The 21,656-nt window shown below is 40.2% G+C and overlaps 2 protein-coding genes across 3 annotated transcripts in view; both read left to right on the top strand.

Annotated features, from left to right (window-relative positions):
- SHC4 (SHC adaptor protein 4) overlaps positions 1-6,816 on the top strand; it is a 51,478-nt gene extending 44,662 nt beyond the window's left edge. Inside the window, exons 9-12 of one of the 2 annotated variants that reach the window (XM_073303952.2) lie at positions 213-273; positions 2,262-2,441; positions 4,320-4,573; positions 5,432-6,816. In XM_073303952.2, coding sequence (XP_073160053.2) covers positions 213-273; positions 2,262-2,441; positions 4,320-4,573; positions 5,432-5,587 — 651 coding nt within the window. In that variant the 3' untranslated portion in view covers positions 5,588-6,816. The remainder of the gene's footprint in view (positions 1-212; positions 274-2,261; positions 2,442-4,319; positions 4,574-5,431) is intronic. The other variant, XM_078854464.1, reaches the window with a different exon arrangement.
- A 3,742-nt stretch (positions 6,817-10,558) lies between these two features.
- CEP152 (centrosomal protein 152) overlaps positions 10,559-21,656 on the top strand; it is a 51,511-nt gene continuing 40,413 nt past the window's right edge. Inside the window, exons 1-4 of the mRNA XM_073303951.2 lie at positions 10,559-10,665; positions 13,780-13,915; positions 21,076-21,176; positions 21,471-21,537. Of these exons, the coding sequence (XP_073160052.2) occupies positions 13,826-13,915; positions 21,076-21,176; positions 21,471-21,537 (258 nt within the window). The 5' untranslated portion in view covers positions 10,559-10,665; positions 13,780-13,825. The remainder of the gene's footprint in view (positions 10,666-13,779; positions 13,916-21,075; positions 21,177-21,470; positions 21,538-21,656) is intronic.

The raw sequence follows: 21,656 nt of genomic DNA, 5'->3' as shown, positions 1-21,656 counted from the left end.
GACTGCCATGGAGCTTAGATTCTTCATGAGGAATGGGGCATGCGTCACTGGAATAGCCAATGGGAAGTAAAGCATCTGCACTGACTATTGTTTGAGGTGGTGGGGAAATTTGTTGTCCAGGGATCACTGGAGTGCATGGTGTATATTGCAATGATATCTGAAGTTTATTAACAATTGACATCCTATGAGAGTAAATTGTGTGATTCTTCCAGGCTGGGAACCCAAAATGCATCAACATATATGAAAACTGTCCAGAAGAAAACAAATCAGTGGGTATGTGCTATGTCTTCCTTCCCCTGCAAATCTATTTCAATTGAGCCAGACTGTCTGGAAGTGCTGAGATTTTTGATATAATAAAGAAAATTATTCTGCTTATTAGGTTATGACTAGTTCCCCAGCTGAGGGGTGGAGAGGAAAGCCTTACAATTTTTCAAAGGGGTGTTGATCCATTTTTATGCCTGCTGGTGGATTTTACCAATTTTACTTGTCCTGACACCATACAGGAGCCCTTTGTTACTTTATTTTCTTTCATCGCCTGCAAGGAAGAAAGATGCTCCCCTACTTAACTAGCTGTGACCCGACTCCTACAGAATATACACATGCATTACAGAGTCAGAACTGTCAGCGTTGCTGTGACATTCCCAGAGGGAGCATGTTTGTGGCCTTGATTCCAGTGTTAAAGGATCCTAGTTTCAAATCTAATCTTAACTCTGTTTCTTCACTTGAGCTTTCCCCTGTTTCCCTTTGTGTGGCTGGTTATGTGTTCCAAGTCACCGTCATGGTGGGGAAACTTGCTCTCTGATATCCCAATATACCAGTAGGCTCCCCTTTTTTGGACTTCACATGGCACTGTTGATGCCACTGGACACGTTTCTTTGGCTCCATCCTCTTTCTCATACAACAAGACCTTTTAAAAATCCCATCAGCCCTGCTGGTGGGGACTGTATTACACTGCCCACATGGTGGTGGTAGATTTCGTTATTTGCAATATTTCTGCATTTGCCATGTTTAAAAGAGAAGCAACTAATTTCTACATATGATGGATGAATAAATCAAATAATAAATGTGATAAATAGCACAAAAATGGTTGTTGTTTGGCTAGCTGAGTAGCATTCCCTTAATACCCTGCTGCTCTGTTAACCCTCTCCTGCATTAAGACCCTAGGCTGAGTGATAATCCTCTGGCTCACCAGGCAAAGCTACAAAGCACAAATCAGCTCCAACCTCCCTTCATGGGCAGGGAAAGGAAGAAATCCCTCCCCTTCACAAAATGCTCTCAGGGAGGGGAGAGGATTTTGTAATGCAACTGAGGATGTGCAGTGTGTCTCATAAAGACATACATTAGGATTGGAAGGGACCTCCTGAGTCCTCAAGTCCAGTCATCCTATTGATAAACTTACAAACTCATCTTAAAACTGGTAGGCTGTTCCAGAATGTCACTCCTCTGATGGTCAGAAACCTTCTTCTAGTTTACAGCCTAAATTTATACCCATTTGTTCTTTGCTAACATTGTTCATTAGTTTTAATAGCTCTTCTGTCTCCCTGGTGTACCCTGATGTATTTACAGAGAGCAATCAGATCTCTTCTGAGCCTTTGTTGCGCAAGGCTAAACAAGCCAAGCTCTTTTTAGTTTCCTCTCATACAAACTGCTTCCAGAATGAGGAGAGACCAGAGTTCCAGTTAGACTCAATGGATGTTTTTACACATGAATCAGGGTAGAATAAGTGTGGAAAAAGTTAATTTATTCAGAATTATCCAGGGCCAGTAAAAATAATCAGCCACATATTCCATAATAGGGCATTAGGAACCCTGAGATGAGAAACCTAAAGAAAAGTTAAGAAAAACTGCATGTATTTTTACCATAAATACATAAAATACTCCTATAATAACAAATACTCACTCCTATAATTTTCAGTGAACCATACTAGAGAGCTTCAGGGTGGAGTTTTCAAGATTACTCAGCTTTGGCCTAAATTTCTCTCACTGAAGTCAGTGGGAGATTTACCATTGATGTCAGTAGGAGCAGAATTAGGGCAAGGGTTTGAGCAATTTTGATGACCCCATTTTAACTCTAAAATGGTTAGGATGTTGAACATTATGCTTTTTAGAAATAAAGGCAAATGAGATAATTTGGCACATTTTTTCTTTTGTCCGTGAAGGGTTTAGTGGAAATGTCAAAGCTGCAACATTCAGATGCAGCTGTTGTGGCTTTTTTTAGCTTGGTAAAAAAGAAGATACAATGTATATTGCCATTAATTACAGGTAACTATGGTGAAAGATCACTGACGGCAAAAAAAGATGTATCCTTACTGAAACCTGCTTGCAAAATGGATCTTTTTGATGACCCTTGTTACATCAACACTCAGACCCTGCAAACTACAGCCTACACAGCTAGAGGTCTTGCATCACCCCAGATCTATGGGAGCCCGCTGTGTCATGAGAGTAGGTTCATATTTCAATTACATCTTTTTCTTGAAATGAGGATCTTGTCATCTGAATACACGGGGAAGGAATCTGTTTCCTCCATAATAATTTGGGAGCGAAAAAATTCTTGTAACTGTGCTAGGCTCCCCTTTTTGCTGTTAAATTCAGGATAAGCAGCACCAAAGATTAGAAATCCTGACAAGCAATGAGTAGATCTAACTTCTGTTTTCTGAAGTTGATCAATAGCAATAAAATGCATAGGGTTATAACTTTCACAGGAAATGACAGGCAGTCCCTGCAAGCTGCTTTGAAAACATAGGACCATATCATGTCCCCAAGACATAGGATGGTCTTCCACTTGTAAGTCTTACCCATTCTGACCAGGGTAGGTCAACTGCTTCTGATGCAACTTCATAGATTTTAAGATTATAAGGGACCATTATGATCATCTAGTCTGATGTCCTGCATAAACCAGCTCAGAGAACTTTACCTCCTAATTGCTACATCAAGCCCATAACTTTGGTTTGAACTGTAGCAGATCTTTCAGAAAGACATCCAGATTTGATTTAAAGACTTCAAGTGATGGAGAATCCATCACATCCATAGCTGAGTTGTTCTAATGGTCAATTACCCTGACTGTTAAAAATTTTCTCCTTATTTTCTATCTTCTCCCTTCCTGAACCACTTATGCAGTTGGCTTGGGATCCATCCACTCAGAGAGAAGGGGATGGAGACAAGAGAGGCCTGCATAAGAGCAACCCTCTGGCCATGATGACTTTCCTAGCTTGGATCTGGGGGTTCCCTCTGTGCTTGGAGAATCCTTCTTTAAAGAGGCCAGAGAAGGCCCTGCTAGCAAAACTGCATTGAAACAGTGATACCAGTCAGTTTTCTAAGAGAAATGTTGCCTATGAGTCATTTGCGGCCTGACTGGCTGTATCCCAACCCTCCTATACTGTTGTTGTGTTTAGTAACATTTTGGTTTTGCTTAGCAGATGCATCATGCTGTAAATGCTTCCTTTCTGGCTGAATCAGTCATATTATCTTATACTCCAGTACATAGCTAGAGTCATTCAACATGACCCTCACGATTAGATGTGGCATTCTCTTCAGTGCCAGCTAAAGAAGAATGAAAAATTAGATCTTTAAATAATGTAGCCAAAGACAAACTTGTTTTGCAGGAAAGATCTGATTTTTTTGTTTTAACAAAATACCTACCAGATCACAAATAATCAGATTGTGTTCTTTGTCATTTTTCATGTGCTGATAATACAATAGGTAAAAGTAACCATGCAAACGAACAAATCAAGCATTTTGTCTCTAGATTTTGGTGTAAGACAGAATGTTTTACAACTGACACAACCCTACAGAAGTATTTTTATGCCATTCATAATTGTATGTAGTTCACTGAACTACATAAACAGCTTTCCAATACATGCCACATTCAGATATGCAATTGCAAGATGGAATCTCCTCTAAGCTTCCAGACTTTGCGATTCTTTCCCAGAGAAACCCACCATACTCAAGCGTGACAATACAAAACTCAAACACTACAATATCAGAACAAACTTTTTAATGACTAATCCCTGTTCCTGTTACCTAGCAATGTGAGAACTAACCAGCTGTTTAATGAATCTCACACTTTCCAAAGTTTCTACATCTGTAAAACGGGGGTGATAAGTTTTAACTAACTTGCTGGGTGCTGTGAATATTACTGTGTGCATAAGGCTTTGAATATGTTAAATATTATTACTACCTGGAAGACTGGTTTGATTACAGCTTCAAATCTGAATCATTTGACTCTCCAAGTGTTTGTGGTATAACAAATTTAATATCTACTGCATTTATGCTGAAGTTTTGGGTGAAGGGTCCAACATCTTTCCTTTCATTTAATTTTAGAATTGCCAGAAGCTGTTCAGCAGCGTGCCACAACCAACATGGATAGCGTATGTGTCCTGCCACAAATAAAGCAACAGTTAAGGAATGAAGATTGTTACCATGGGAAATTAAACAGGAAAGCAGCAGAGACCCTCTTGGTCAACGATGGGGATTTTTTGGTGCGAGAGAGTGCAACATCACCTGGTCAATATGTATTAAGTGGATTGCAAGGAGGGCAAGCAAAGCATTTACTATTGGTGGATCCTGAAGGCAAGGTATGGATAATCCATGTCTGGAAAGTATCTCATTAAAAATGTACTGGTTTGCTCCAACATTTCAAAGGCAAAGTGCATATTAAACTGCCAAGGACGAAATGCGGGTTCTGTTGAAGTTAACAAGAGTTTTGCCAATGACTGCAGTTGGGCTAGGACTTCACCCGAGACTTTTAATAGTGTGCTCATTATTGTAATTAGCTGTCTCACATGGATGTATAATTAATACATCCTTTGAGTATTAAATGTTGCTATAATCAAATGCCGATAGCATCTAACAGTAAAATTGACCAGTAAAGGGTTTCCAGATGCAGAAAAGATAATGGAAAGAGTCAGTTGTATAACCTGAAACCTACCCTTCTAGGATTCTGTACAGCTGCTTGAGGGGCTTCCCTGAGTGATATTTCTTACAAGTGGGAGTGAACCAGAGAGCATTTGCAAGAGGGATTGAGGGGAGATGCCTCTTGGGAGAAAAAATTGTGGCTTTGCTCCCCTTTCATAGTTGTGTGCCCCTGTGCCCAGTTCTGCACACATTCCATCAACTTCCCCTTTCTCCCTCAGTTGTTCTCCGTTGCCTGTGCAATGGGTATGACATCACCATAGCAGAATATGTAACCAGCCCAAGACAGGATATCACAGGTGTTACTTCTGGCTGGCACACAGGAAAACCAGTGCGAAACAGATAACAGAACAATAGTTAAAACTATTTGTTCTGTTAAAGTGTGTATCACTGCAATCCTGTGTATTGATCCTGCTGAATTCAGTGGCTTTAATTCCTGTTGACTTCAAAGGAGCAGGTTCAGTCTGTGATCATTTTTAATTGAAAATAAACTTCAATCAATTCTTTTGCTTCTTTACAAGGTGAGAACCAAAGACCACGTGTTTGATAGTGTGGGTCATCTTATTCGCTACCACATGGAAAATAATCTGCCAATCATCTCTTCTGGAAGTGAAGTGAGCTTGAAACAGCCAGTGAGAAAACAGAGTAACACAGGACACATTCAATACAACAAATAACACTGTTGGATCTCAAAATTCCCATGGCAATTCATTTGTGAAAACTGCATTGACTATTCTTAAACTTCATTACTACAAAGCCAACTCAAAAAGTATAAACTGCACTTTTCAGCTGCTGTTATGGAAGACTTCTTTTCATGTGTATGTATGAATATATGTATAACTATGTAGATCTATAGAGATCAATATGCATAGCTATATATATAGATCTACAGTTATACATATGTTCATACATATATATATATATATATATGTATGATGTTAATCTTATCAAAATGAAACCCCTGGAGAGTGAGAGATCCATTTGGGAAACAAAAGACATGCACAGATATCACTTTCAAGGTCATACTGAATCAGTAACTATTTAAAAGCACAATTAAATTTGTACATGGAAAAGCTCACTTGAACAAACTGCTGGGACATTATTACGGTAGTATGTGCCTTCTAGTCATGGAATTATTGGAAACAAATATTTATATTGGATTAGTTTCAAGTGGGTACATGAACATATGTAGGTTTAGAACTATTTGCCAAAACAAATTATTTGAATATTACTAACATGTCACTTACAGTAGACACTAATTTTATTTCATTTTGCTTATAACAGCACTTTAATAGCAAACAATGTTTAAAATTAATTGCATACACAATACAGAAAGGTTGCCTGTTTTCTTAGTAACAATCAGTTTTTTAATCACTGTCTGACTGCTCAAAGATTTGAGATTATGCAACATTTACTAAACTGAAATAAAGATATGTAAATGAAGTGTAATTTTGGAATAGAATGTGTCAAAGAGCAAGCATGCTAGATCCTAATATTTTTGTGTCTTGCATATAATTTTACTATGATTGCCAACAATTACTGGAAATGTCTCTTTTTAAAACTAGGTTACATATATTTTTCATTGATTCCATAGATATTTACAGATTAGAGAAACTGAATGAGACAAATGATACATTTTGAGGGGGGAAATATTAAAAAAAAAAATTTGATTTTCGCATGTTCTAGAGATTATTGTACAAACTTTTTCCCAAAATGATGTGATATCTGCCCCTTGCTTACTTAGTTTCCATTTGATCATAAACATTGGAAATGTCTTTTTAAGAAACTATATTCTGTTTTGTCACAATAAATGCTCTAAATCTGAATGAACCTGTAATCAGCGTATCTGAGAGAGTCAGTAGTTCATTGGTAGTTAAGGAGCAGTGTTTCAATGAATAATAGGAGAGAGGAGGTGGAAGTGGAACTGAAGGCCCTTGTGGGGACTTATCTAAGGGCTAGAGCTGGCCAAATAATGGATTTTTCAGTTTGCTGGAAATTCTGAAAAATCGAAACAAAGTTTTTTGTTTTGGGGTAGAAAAAATAACTACACAAATTCACAAATAGCTCTGGGTCAACCAAAACTGCATTTTCAGGGGAATAAATTACTTGTGAAAAATAATTAGCCCAGCTCTAGTAAGGGCATCCTTGCTTGGTTTTAAAATAAGCGATGCCTTTTGGCACAATCAACTGCACCCACCCCTTGCCAAATTCAATTCCATTATCCTGTGGTAAATGAGCTTCACTAAAAACATGGAAATTCTGTGTCCTCCATTCAATACGAACATCTTATAGGATGTTACAGAGAGAGATCCTTGCTTCTTGAAAGAAAAAAGGCTCATATATAGGATAAAAGGTCTGGTAACTGAGGGCATTGTCTTCCATTGAAGGGAAAATCTGATTATTTGAAGAGCCATTTTTTAAGCAGTGTGAAATGACTTCCCCTGTTTTTTCATCAGTTTCTAGGCCTGAAAAAGCTATAATCTTTCATCTTGTGTAATGTCATTAGAATATTAAGCTCACGTACACACCTTGAAGCAAGGAGAAGCTTTGAAATGTCACTGTAGTTGATTGCCTTGATAACTGTCTGGCATGGGTCCTATTTTGTGCCTTCAGCACTGAAGACCTATGTTGTTTCTATTTGCTCACTGCGAAGGTTCTAATCTGTGGATCAAAGCCGCAAAGAGAGTCACTGAAGAGTTCTGTAGAGTTGCTGGCAAAGTGGTATCAGGTTCTGGATTGGTGCTCTGCACACTCTCCCGCTTAGCTAGAGCACCACCGTGTAACTTACTCAATACAAGTGCATTTAGCCGAAGGGGGAGAGAACACTTTGGCTGTTTGGCTGTGAAAGAGAACTGCAGTTGCTCTGCTTCCTCTTCAAAGTTGGAGGTGGGGAAGAGGAGAAGAATGGAGCTCTTCTGCTCCCAGGAGGGAGGTAGAAAGCGAGTGTGTGTAGAACTCCTCTTCTGCCAGAATTAATTGAAAGCCTCCCAAGACTTGAAAAACAAAGTGTTTGGGGTTGTGGGGCCATGGGAGAAGAGTTGTCTGAATTTGATAGTGAGAACGACTGTCCTAGAACTTTCATTTTTCTTTCATGGACAGATGTATGCAGAAAATATCTAGCATGTGGGTATGGTATTTATAGCTTGACAAGAAATAGACTGGAACCGCCACCCTGAAATTGAACATCCCTAGCTTGTAGGAAAATTTGGCTTAGGGCCCAAACTTTATGGCTTGGGCTTCTCTTGGGTGTCATTGAAGCAAAACTGTGAGAGAAAAAAAAAGGGAAAAAAAAAATCTCAGAATCTGTTGCTGTGGAAGGGAGAAAATGGAAGAATCTTGAAGACTACTGATACAACTCAGGTGCTGCTGTAACACACCCATATTCTATTGACAAAAGACATACTTTCTAGATTAAATCACTAGAACTCCAGTTAGTCTTCTCCAAAAAACAGAGACACCTCTATCATTTGCGTATTAATAAGTCCCTGACCTGCTCTGTGGGCTAGCTACTGCTTACAAAGTACATTATCCTATGCACAGTGGCAGAATTCTGGAAAGTTTTCCTGAAAACCATCTTAAAGCCTCTGAGAAAAGTCATTGGCAAGCATGCCTATGCAAGTCACTTCACCTTTCTGTGCCCAGGGGGATATTACTTCGCAACTGAAGTTGTAAGAATTGGTTAATGTATGTAAAGCTCTATCTGTGCTAAGTATTATTAAGATGTTACTAAGCCCCACTAGGAAGGACACAGATGTACTTAGGGAAGCCACATTGAAAATGCTGAGCATTTCAGTCCCTTTATCAAAGTGCATGCAGATTCCACTGAAATAACAGAAATTTCCTTGAACAGATTAAAATTTGTATTTGGATAATTTCAATAAATAAAATGTTATAACACACGCACACAAATATCTGTGTGCTCTTATCTGCCTCAATATGTCTCTATCAAGACTTCCAAAGTTTATATGATTTAATGCTGATTCAAGCAGTGGAATTATATGTTTATGGAAGATGTCAATGGGTCAAATTCTTTTTCTTAGCAGATGAGCAAATGATTCATACCTGGGAAGACCCTCTGTATTGTTAATTATGCAAATATATGGTACAGGCAGTGCCTTTGGAGTTTGAGCAGCAGAAAAGTTTGGCTTTTGACATGTTTCTGATTATAATCAATTCTTGAGGCAGAGTCATTCTCTGAGACTTGAGTAATGGTGGTAGGCTGAAAGAGCTGAAAAAGGGGATTGCTCTGAATGTTGTTTTACCACTTCATCTAGTATATGTGTGTTAATAAAACCAGCTATACTTAAAATATGCCCAGCAATTTGCACATTTGGGGAAGCAAATGTTCCCCCTCCCCCACAAGATTTTTGTACTTGCTCAAAATTTCATATGGCACCCAGGAGCCATGGCTTGACCATTCTTAAGCAGTGGATTTGTGCTAAATCAATATGATCGCTGCTGGAGCAGCCCCGAGTGTCCTTTTAGCTGCAACATCATAGGAATTTGACCCAGCCACCCCACAAAACAGAGGAAATTTCTGTGAGTGGGATTGTGAGCAGGCCCAAGGGATCAAAATACACTCAGATTTGGCTAGGTGCCCCTCTGTCCAGATAGAGGGGTAGCCAGACCAAATGGTGGGGTGACTTGGCACATGGGGAGTGTGTTCGAATGCAGAGAACTCCACTCAGAGCGCAGCTCCTGGAAGCACTGGCACATGCATTGTATGGATAAGAGAGAAGGGAGACTTTATGCCTAAGGGAGACCATAGGTCCCTGCAGAAGGAAGAATGTAATGAGAGGGGACCAGAATATGGTCTCTGCAGGGGAAGGACTGGAATTTGGTTTCCTGCCCCCAAAGTATCTGAAGTGGTGCCACTTATTTTCAGGCTCGATACGTGTTGACTGCTGTGTCCTCCCCGGGGAAGCCAACCTGTAAGACTCCAGCCACCGCTACCATTCGGCAAAGGGACAACATGGACATCTGAATCAGCTAATGATATCAGTGAATGGGGAAATGTTACAATACAAGCATGTGATATGCAGCATCATTCATATACCCCTGTCTCCCAAAGAGATTTATTAAGAAATCAAGCAATAATCAATGCAATAGTCAACCACAAGCTGCACTCAAACAGCTCATCTTAAAATCGGTTTCAGACCTCTCATCAGATGGCATCTGTATAATGCCTCCACATTTCAGCTTCACATGGTCATGGGCTCCTGCTGTGATGTCATGTCTCGTTGCCATGTCAGGATGCCATCATGTTGCTATGGCACCGCCATGTTTCTGGTGATGCATCACATGTTGCTTTCATAACCGTACATGGCAGACGCCGTGGCGCGTGCATGTCCCACGCCCCCCTCCTGTTAGGGTCCCTCCCAGCTGTAGGCCTGGGATGCACAGTGGGGACGAAAAGGGGGATAAGGGACTGGCCAGCAGCAGAGGTCCGCTAAAACCCGCCCCTACCAGCCATTGGCTAAGATCCCCAGCCAATCAGCGAGCGGCAGCGCTTCCCGCGGCCTCCCGCGCCTGCTTTCAAACTGCAAACTCTGGCGTTTGCGGCGCAACTGAACCTGAATGAGGAGGGACAAGTAAGTCCCGCCTCTAGAGCCGAGCCCGCTAGGGCGCAGAATAGCGGCCTGGTCGCTGGCTGGAGGATTCGGCTGTCACTCAAAGAGGGTTAGGCTGTGTCACGCGGAAGGCTAGCGGTGGGATTTGATGGAAGGCGAGTAACTGTAGCGTCCTGCGGCCTCTGGTAAGTATCGGTGCGGGCTCCGCGCTGCTCCTCTCCTGGAGACCTACCAGGAGTGGGAGGCTCCCCCCCGGAGCGCGGGCCCTGCTTCTTCCCTTCCCCCCTCGGGGGGCACGCGAGCCCCGTTCCTAAGCCCGCCCGGGGGGCTCGGTACGGTCCCTAGCTGGTGGCCACAGCGAGTGGGGCCTTGTCCCTCCCGGGGGCCGCCTCCTACCGCCTCCCTCAGCGCTGGCGCTTCCGTGGGATGGGGAAGGATGAGGGGGACGGAGAGGGAGGCGCGACCGGGCAGCTAACTCCGCCCACGGGCTTGTCTCCTGTAGCCTTCCGGTGCCACCGTTCTGCTGCCGCGGGGCCTTCTGGCAGCCCCCCGCCCGAGGATGCGAGTGCAGCCGGCTGCGCGGGGGGTGGCGGTGATCCTGCGATGGCCTCCCCCTCGCGTGGGCGGAGCCCAGAGTCAGTAGAGGGTGGGGATGGGGCGCGCCCACCGCCCTGTCGCAGGATCCTCGGCCGCTGGAATCTAAAGACTTTTAAACCCCACTCCTGTTTGGGGCCAATGGCTAATGAAATACAGTCGTGACCTGTCAGCCAGTGTAGCGTGCCACTGATGGCTGCAGTGGATGTTTTCTCATTGCTGGGTAGTGAGAGCTGCTCTGGCAGAAGCAAAAGACATTCGCTCTACTTTAGTTGGTTTAAAAAAAAACACCTCAATTGTTCTTCAAAACAACTTCTGGGTACGATACTTTGAGTCTTTAAAAAAGAAGAAACTTGAACTCTCGCTCTGTTGTCACACTGGTTTATGAGCATCTTTCTAGCAAGTTAGAACAACAGCAAATTCCTATGAACTTTGCATCAGGAAGGAATCACAGCTGAATATCATCAAAAGAGTGATCTGATTATACACAAAGTACTGCAAAATTCACAAAATAAAGAAAATGAACAACAAAGAATTTTCTGCTACCTTTCAGTTGTAGTCATCTTGGATGTTGTTTGTAACTATATAGTGGGTAAAGAGATCTTCAGTTAGAAATGTATGCTGGTGATTTCAGAGGTCATCTGTATGTCTCTGAAATTGAATATGTGGTGGGTGCCACCCCTAGGTCTCCTTGAAAATCCCAGCTGTAATTTTCAAGCTGCTGGTTTTTTTCCTTAACTAGTACTGCCAAACCTGAAGTAGCTTTAGAAAAGGGAGGCTTGCCAATGGATCTGGTACTATGTGTATGATGAGATGCTGTTACGTTTGTGTTTGATTAAAAGATGAGTGTGTGTGCACTCTGATTATGTGCACAGGACTCCAAAAAATACATGTATTTATGGTGAGTAGGTGCTAGCAAATTATGCAGGATTTGAGCTTGGACTGACCATCACAAACTTCACTACCTTTTGTTCTATGTCAGGGGTTCTCAAAGTGGGGGGTCAGGACCTCTCGGGGGGTCCTAAGGTTATTACCTGGGAGGTCGCAAGCTGTCACCTTCCAACCCAAACCTTGCTTTGCCTCCAGCATTTATGATGGTGCTAAATATATAAAAAAGTGATTTCAATTTATAAGGGGGGTCGAACTCAGAGGCTTGCTTTGTGAATGGGGTCACCAGTACAGAAGTTTGAGAACCACTGTTCTATGAGCAAGGTGTGCTTATTTGATCTTTTCTCTTCTAATATTTAAAAAAAAAAAAGCATGTACATATTAACGTAAATAAAACATCTCTACCAAAACACCATCCTGCCCCCAGTTCTCCCTCTGCAGAGAGGGGGAGAGAGGAATTGAACCACACATGACAGATGTTAGTCCTGTCATTTATGTATTGTTGGAAGCTGCCCAGATGCTATGGTTTGGAAGGTATTCGAATCTAAATGTAATATGATAGGCTTTTAGAGAAAAATATTGTTTTACACAGATTCACTTTCCTGAAATCAAGCTAAACTAATGCATTGCTGTCTTCCTAATTCTGAAGACTGCTTCAGTGCCTTATTTACTGCTTATTGCTTTTGTCAAGCTGCAGTAAAATGAAAACTGACCACCTGAAGAAGAGTGTGTAGCTCAAAAACTTGTCTCTCACCAACAGAAATTGGTCCAATAAAAGATACTGTATTACCTCGCCCACTTTTTTTGGTCAATGTTACTACTACCAGCAGGGTTCTGAATAGCTGCATTGAAAACTGACAAGAATTGGATCAATTTCATTGCTGCTGCTTGGGAAAATTATCAGTAGATGCAGGTGCAAGAGCTATTTAGTAGAGATGATTTAAAAACAGGCTGAAGGGAGGAGTAGATGAGGACTGCTGCAACCAGTAAGCTCAAGTAACCTTACGCATGTTTTGAAGGAAATTTTGTGATGGGTGCTATTTGTGCTGTAGGAAATACTCAGATTAAGTAGGCAAACACCTTTTAAAGTAATTATTTACAAAACGTTACATTGTTGATTCCAATTGGATGTCATCTGCTTTCCTTAATTTGGGAATGATGCGTTTACTAAACCTATCGTTTGGGGGTGGGGTGGGAATAGCAACATGTACTACAATTATATCTCCAAAAAAGTAGGGGGGAGGCTAGGTGTAAAAGTGTTGTAAAAGCTGCTGTAATAGTTCTGGTATTGCCACTTACAGTTGATCAGAAAAGATTAAATTCTAAACAGCTAATTAAGGCTTGTCAGAAGTCTTTAATTGACTGGGGACTTTTTTTGCTTCTATTATGGTTTGTATGGGTGCTCTGGCAGTAGCACACTTCCAGCATTTTTTATATCAGTTACATGAACTATAAAACAAACAAACCCAAAACCGCAGGACTAATACAAGGTAGAATTTATCTACTTATACTGAGTGAATATATACTAACTCCCTAGAGGCCCAAAGTTTTGAAATACTTCAGAACATAATTTATTTTAAGTAAACTGTTTGTTTTAATGTTCATGTAATGATTAACGGTTAAACACTTTAACATCTAAATGTTGTTTATTAAATGTTTTAATTGCTAAAACACAGAATTCTTAGAAATTAAAAAGTCTTGCTAATACATTGAGATGCTACAGTGGAAGATCAAGTTAATGCACTGATAGTTGCAGTATTTGTTCTGAAGTAAACATTTTGTTGCTTATATGTAACTTTTTCTTCCTCCTGTGATAGGTTTTAAACAAGTTGGACAGCAAAAACTTTACCTTGTTAGAAAACAATGTCACTTGACTTTGACAGTGGAGCTCTGCAAACTCAACATGAAGAAGAAGATGAATATGACCAGGAGGACTATGCAAGGGAGCAAGAGGTGAAAGCAAAGAAATGGCATAAATCTGAAGGCTTGTTTAACTCTTTCCTTTTCATTTCTTTTATCCACAGTTGTAATTATTCTGAAGGATTATAAATTTGAATTTTTTAATTCCCAAGGCTCTCATGAGAGCACAGCATTCAATACTGCAGTATGTTGTTTTTAAAAGAATTACGCCAAATCTCAAGAAGAGATGAGAGCCTACTTTTTAAAGAAGGAAGCTCATAACAGAGTGCAGTATTTGTGAGAACTGCACACCTTCAATACATGATGAGACAAAGCTAAAGGCCTCCATCACCTGAGAACTGTGGTTATTTCTCAGCAACCTCTCCCCTGGTTAGGATTACTTACTTAAGAGGCTAAAGTTTTGGTTGGAGTTGAGGGAATATTTTCTACTCTGGGCACCAGCTTGATTGTGTGGCACAAAATATGTTTTAATATTTTCATTTTGTAGTTGAGGTGCTCCCTTGTCTGATTATGCTGGATGCTTTCAAGGTGGCTAAAAACTGATTTATTTTTTATTTTTATTTTTCAATCAAAATCATCAGACTGTTTTAAAATTTAAATACAGGTTTATATTTAAAAAAAATAAAAATTAAATTTGAAATTGACAACCTAAGTTGTAAATGTCTTATCTATTAAAATGATTTATATTAAATATAAAAAATATTAAGCAAATCTTTGCTACCAGGTTTAAAAAAAAAAAAAAGGCAGATCTTGAACTGGTGGAAGTTTAGGACTTGGATCCCACAGAGAAGTACAGTATAAATGTCTAGAAAACTCATTGCCCATGCACACACAGCACAGACAATAGCAATATAGCTTGCATACGGCGTCTAGAGAATCAGAGAATATTCTCTGATCCCTGTGCGGGTCTCTTGCTGTGTCATCCGCTCCCTTTTGGGGTCCACTCTGCTATCTAAAGACAAGATGGGCTCTTGTGATACCTTATGAGGTATTACAAGCACTTGTGTGTGGACATTAATGACCTTTTATAGTAAATGCCAAAGTTCCCTAGCACAGACTGACCTTTACAGTTGCAACATTTCTGTAATAATACTATGATTACCGCAACACTTTTCACAAGAATTAGGAGCACTAATTTCAGTATCCTAGCCAAACGTTCATTTAGGGAATTTAAATTTTACTGTCTTAGTTAAAAGTTACTTTCTATTTTTTCTGGAAGCATCACCAGCTACTTTTAAAATCACGTTTAATGTTGTCAAGGGAGATAAGGTTATGGTGACATCACAATTTGCTTGAGTTTACTTTTGTGTCTCTTATGATCTCACTAGAAACAGCTGATGGGTTTTTAGTTCCTTTTATTTTATTTTATTTTATTTTTGGGGGGGTGGGGTAGGCTCTTGTTCTAGCTGAAGGCATGTTTCTTGACTTCCCAAGGTCAGTTGTTTTAGGAGAATTGTGAAATGTGCCATTTAAAGATTGATTGATTGTGTGTGTGTGTGTGTGTGGTTGGGTTGTGAGAAGAGAATTTATGACAGCAGTTGTTATAGTTGAACTATTCTCAAAGTTCATCTTTATCCTTTAATGAGAAGGGACGGCGTCTGAGAGTGTTGGTCACACTTGTTTGTGGTGTGGGGGAACTTCTTGCACCTGCAGACATTGAGGCAGTATTTGTCCCATGGTGAAATGTTCTATGCTTTATGTAAACGTTGATAATAAAGAATAGACTTGGAAACAATTAATGACCTCTTGATATACAAAAATTATTTTGCTTCTCTTTGTAGCGGTAGCTTCTATGCCACTCTCCTTGGATAACAATAGTGATAGCTCTTCACAGTGAGAGATGCTGTGCTCCTGAACTGAGAGAAGACATTCTGAGATCAACAAAGCAATTAATGTTCCATATACTTCAGTGGAGGGTGATCTTTTTTAAAGAGATCTCTATTATGATGTATGCTCTTGTATACTATGGCTAAGGTATATTACCTGAAAGAACTCCTTGTGTGTCATTCTTTTTGTGTCAGCTTATGTTTGCTTCCACTGACTCTTAATTTTTGTTACTACTTGCTGCGTTTGCCTTAGAACTGCAGATCTCTATGTGGCAAGAGGGTGCTTTGGTACCAGAGGGTTGAAGGCAGAGGTCAGAGTATTTGTAGTGTCTCGCTACAAGTTTTATTACTTGGCCACTTTGCTGAGTGGAGCGTTCTTTAATCTGGAATTTCTCTGTACTCATGAGCTTTTGGAAGGTGACTGGTTACTGCTTCTTTCCTGAAACTGGGGACAGTTATGATCTTTACGTGTGTGATATGGTGATCTGTCTAGGACTGGAAACACCTATTGGACTGGAACTGTATATAAGGTCAGGTTTGTGGTATGAATGGCTGTGTGTAAGCTGGAAATCATCTGAGACAGAGAGAGCTGGTTTGGGGCCATTGTGTTAGAGGTGTTAGCAGTGAGATGTTGTAGACCTCCTTGACTGAGTCTTGGGAACTTTAGTACGGTTAGACAGCATTTCAGTCAGCTCTCTGAAGAAACCTCTTCTGGTTAAAGACTTATATGTTAGCAAGATACCCACATTGGTCTTATCTCCAAAACTGCAAATGTAACTAGGCGCATTTGAAAGACTCTGATTAGACTCTTGTATCTGAGGCCAGTTTGGAATAGAATGGCTACTTATTCATTTTAGTACACTAGAATCTGTGATGTACTCATTTAGCCTGAAGAAATGAGGGGAGCTACCATTGGGCCCATAGTGTTAGGCAACCAAATTCTGGTAAATCATATCCAGTTAGGGTGTTCACAGGTGATGAGATCATAAATGTGATGTGGTCTTGTATTGGTTAAGAGGAACTTAAGTTCTGGAATTGATCTTATCTGTGTGCATATACATGTGCAATTGCTCTGGATTGGCTGTAGTATCCAATGAGACACTGCTTGCACTTCTTGTGGATGTTTCTTCTAGATAAAACTTGCATTGGGAAGGAGCAGGATTGGGTTGAAGGTGATATTGGGGGGTGGGAGGAGTTGTATTTTGGTTGTGGTAATCTATCAATACTGTTGTTAGAGTGTGGCAGGTGTGTGTAGGATTCTCCAGGATGCTGCATTAGTGTTGTGATTGTGGGAAGGGGTAGAGTTGGCAAAGCCTTCTTCATGAATAGTGTACAGAAGAGCTGCTGGTAGATGATCTTTTCCTTGTATTGAGGCTATTTAGGGCTGTTTTCTTCTTGTGTTTGGTGTTTGCATCCTAAGAGCTTTCTGCTGCTGTAGATATTGACAGGGAAGGGTGATTGTGGTGATGTAGCCTCTGATCTAGGCTGTTGAAATGTCTTTGTTAGTGTGAGGTCACACTAACCCAAAAGTTTCTTCCACCACTTGCTGGTGAGCAGCTCCTCTACTGGAGCTGGGAGAAGAGGCTGTTGGAGCAATGGGACCCAGTCTTTTATAGGCCTGAAAAGATAAGCATAGTTTATTGATTCCTTTCTGTTTTAACTCCAGATGCTCCAGAATTATTTCCTTCATTTCCCACTAGGTGTTAAGTATTACTTATGATGCTTTGACATCTGTTTAATCTAGTTATTTAATGCCATAACATTTGTTTTATAAGCCCAGTTCTCTTTCCTTGTGCATTAGAGAACACGTCAACGAGAAAACTTGTAAATTTACCAAACCAAAGTAATTGCCCATTTCTTCAGACATAGTTATAAGTGAGGGTCTTCCCATCCCCGTGAATGGCTTTGCTTATTCTAGGTTTGGGAAAACAGGACTTTTTAAAGGTAATTAGTATTATTTTCTGTGACTTTATTGCATGTGGAATGTGATTTTCTTCTACCTTAGGTGTTTACTGAGTATGGTGGTCCTCTCCCCCATCAAAAAAAGGGTGTGGTGGGGCAAGGGGACACAAAGACATGGCACTTCTCATAACTGGGCATAAATCGTGTCCTGACACCTTTTTTTAACGAGTTTTTTTTGTGGAGTAAGCTTAAAAAAACAATACTTCTAGCAAAAAATATACCTCCCTGCCCTGCTAAGATTACTTACCGCCCTAAGTATCTTGTTAAGTCACATGCTCTGTCTAGCATATGTGGTAGGTAAAATGGAAAAAGGCAGCTGTTCTCTTTTTCAGTGCAGCAAACAAGGGTAGACTCTCAAAACTTTGGGCAGTCATTTTTGTCACGAAGAGTCCCAGTCTTATTGGAACCAGGCTCACAAGGAGACAAACAACCTTTCTATTTTTACCTGCTTTCTTTTGCTCTATAAAGTCATCTTTATCTTTGACTGATTTTTGTCTTGAGGCAGGTCCGTTATTAACATCAAATTACTGCTCTTGCTGCTCCCACTGCCATGCTACACGGCCTCAGCCTGCTTGGAGTCCCATGACTTTCTAATTTATAAGAGTTACCAGAGATCCTCATTGTACTAACTCTTGATGGGTGCTCAGCTTTCTGCTGCATGCTATCAGTATACTAGATCATACGCTCACTGCGCTTCAGTTCCTTCTGCCGGACTTCAAGTCCCCACCCCAAGGTGAGGCCAGCAAAATTGCTGATGTAGTAGTACTTCCCAGTTGTAGTTAAGGAAAAAGGAAAGTCCTGCTACTTTTAATGTTGCTGCTTTCCATTTCTGATCTCCTGCTGGAAACAATAAAGCTAGAGAAATATCTGAAGTCCAGCAAGGTTTTGAAGAGCAGTAAAAGTTTGTCCTTTCAATCTGAATACAGGAGAACTCTGCAGAAGGCAGAGAAGGCTTCTCTCTTCCTTTTCTTTGGTATTTTGCTGTAGGCTTCAGAATTATTACTTATAATTTTACATTGTAGTCTCTCAGATTGAAAGACTAAAAGGTGTTTGATTCATATAACTAGTCCATAGTATTGTTGAACGTCTGGAAACAAGCAAAGGTTTAAGTGATGAGGTAGTGGTGTTAGGAAGATGTTTTCCCTCACTTCCAGCCTTCCTCTTTGTATATGTGAAGTCTTAGGAAGCAGCTGAGTATGTTAATGATTTTTTTAAAACAGAGATTTAGTAATTTGGGAGAGTTTGATCTGAAATGTTGTTGTTGGGGGGCGGGGGGAGGTTATACTAATTTTATCTTTCGTCATAGTAGTAACTGCTACTCTGAGATAGTGTCTTCTCTTTTTTTTTTTTTTTTTTTTGGTACTTCATGTATAGAAGCTGATGTTTCTGCTCTAATTAACAAGTATGTGTAGACTTTGCTAGTTCAGAGAAGAACAAAGTTCGGGTGCAGGCACTAGATGCAATAACTGATTATATATTATGTAGCTTTCTAGTATCCTTTTGAGAAAAAGAAAATGTACTGCCCAGATCTACCAATTGAGGGTCAATATATGGCTATATACAGAAACCTTTCTGAAGGTTTGGAAGAACAGGTACATTCTATACAGGATTCCTTACTCCAAGTAAGTACAGAAGATTATTTTATTTATTTATTTAGAATTAATTTATGTGGGCAAAGGGAATGACTAAATATGGGAAAGTCAGGGTAGACTGCTTTGGGGAAGATAACATGGCAGTGAATATTTTAAAATGCTTTTTGTGCCTTTCTCCTAAAAACTTTGAGGTGATTTAGCTTGTTGAAGCTAAATAACATGCCAAATGAGATCTCAGAATATTTTTTTTAAAAGACATACTGTTTAGAGGAGTGCCGTCTTTTTATACTATATTATTTCAATTATTGCACTGACTGCAGCAGTATAAACAACTCCTTCCTCAGGGGAGAGTTGAGAGGCTTAGTTAATGTTTGTACAGTACTTTGGAAGTGTAAAACACAATATAAGTACTATTCTGATTTTTTAGCTGACAGTCATTCTTGGTTTGACTGGTGTCTATTTACATATAGAATAAATTATAACCTCCCCATGCCCTAAACTAAACAGTCAACTTTCTAAATAAAATAGCCTTGACTTGTGAATAAACAACATGCATGGCATACTCTGGCTACTGCACCTTCCAGCTGTAGTCTGGGGAGCAATAACTGCCTTTGACAAGCAACTGCAACTCTTGGGCCCATGTCAGCGATGCTCTTGTAAACACACAGGAATAACCCTTTTTGACTCTCATAAGAGATGTTTTCCCCAGAAATGAGGATAAATCTCTTTTTCCTAAAGTTCACCTTATGTGCCAGTATGTACAATTTATACACAGGTATTTTCCCCAGATAGATTGTATACCTAGCCCGCCACTGTTCTATCAGCAGCCTCTACCCGGTGGAGGAGATCGTATACTTGACCTTCAAGATTAGTTATTGCCAGTAAAATTCCTGGCCAGTATTTTGAAGGACGTTTTTGTTGTTGTACTAGTTTCCTCCCTGGCTGAATACGTCGACAAGTCTTCCATCTATCTTATGGTTTTTCACCAGCAGTCAGCTCACCTTGAAATCTGTCTTGTGAAATAGAGGCTCTGAGGCTGAGTGTACTCTGGTAAACTGCGTATTAGGTGGGGAAAGTGACACATTTACATGTTGCAATTTTGATTTCATTGTATATTCTTGATATACAGTAACTGAAAACATTAATCATCACCACTTTTATTCTCCTTTTGGGCTGCCACTAGGGCAAGGGCAACACAACTTTCTCTTTTTCTTTGAGCGTGTTGGATTTTCTCAGTTAGGGCCTGACTACCCTGTTCTACTTGAACATCTTTGAATACTGCAGCACTCTGATCTCCTGTATATACTAGCATTGGGTGGAACACTCTGTAATCAGCACTCCACTCTATATGCTTCATAGCTTCAAGTGAAGGACTGCTAAATCCTCCCCTATTATCAGCTAACTAATCCTGCTGAGGTAGCAGCACCCAAGGAGTGCACCTTAGCATGGAGAAAGAGGTTCCAGCAAGTTAGCTCTCCAGAAAGAGGCTCTGTTCTGTGACACTCGATCCAGTGACTCTTCAGCACAAGTCATTTACTGCAAGTACCTGCCAGAGAAATCACTAGGGTAGTAACTCCACCAACAAATAAGCATCCTTAACTTAACTGTGTCCCTGAGTTGCCATGGTAGCCCTGTTGTAACTGGCGTCTTCTCAATGGAGGGAAAATTGTGTTTCACATGTGTTTGCTATTTCGTCAGTCTCTAAGATGTGTATGACTTTTTTTAGTTTAAGCATACGTTTTCAAAAAAGCATGAGTAAATTGTACTGTATTAATGTTTGCATAGGTAACATGTATTATTTGTCTTATTTCAGTTGCAACAACTATTAACAGACCTTCCCCATGACATGCTGGATGACAGTGGAGACCAGCTCTCTAATTACTCTGATTGTAGCATACAAGAGGATGCAGAGCAGTAAGAAAGTTAATTTTTCTTGGTACTCATTTTGCATGCGTTAAGAAAGTGTAGTGAAGCTGAAGCTCTATCTATGGGTAGATGGTGTACAAACAACATTAGCTTAACTTTTACGAACAATGGGAATATACCACAACTTTAATTAGGCCTTAGGTTCCACAATAGATGGAGTAGATGCTAAATAGTTTAATCTAGTTCTCTTTCTGAGAACATGGACATAATTATATATACACACACAAACACACACAGTATAGTTACTAATGTTTCATGAATATTTTCTTTCTCTCTGTATAGAGCACATGAACCCTGGGAGCATGAGGGCAGGTGGAATGATCATCTGCTGATAGCTAATCCCCAAAGTGTAAGTCCCCGACAAAATTGTGACCCAATAATAGGGTCTTCTCATTAAGAATAACTTGTTTTTGATCTAGTAATTTATAGGGTACAATATTAATTTATATGGTCCTTTACAAACAAATA

This window comes from Lepidochelys kempii, chromosome 10 (assembly GCF_965140285.1).
Source record: "Lepidochelys kempii isolate rLepKem1 chromosome 10, rLepKem1.hap1, whole genome shotgun sequence".
Classification (NCBI taxonomy): Eukaryota; Metazoa; Chordata; order Testudines; family Cheloniidae; genus Lepidochelys; species Lepidochelys kempii.
Note: the sequence above shows the minus strand (reverse complement) of the source record. Positions and strands in the feature narration are given on the sequence as shown.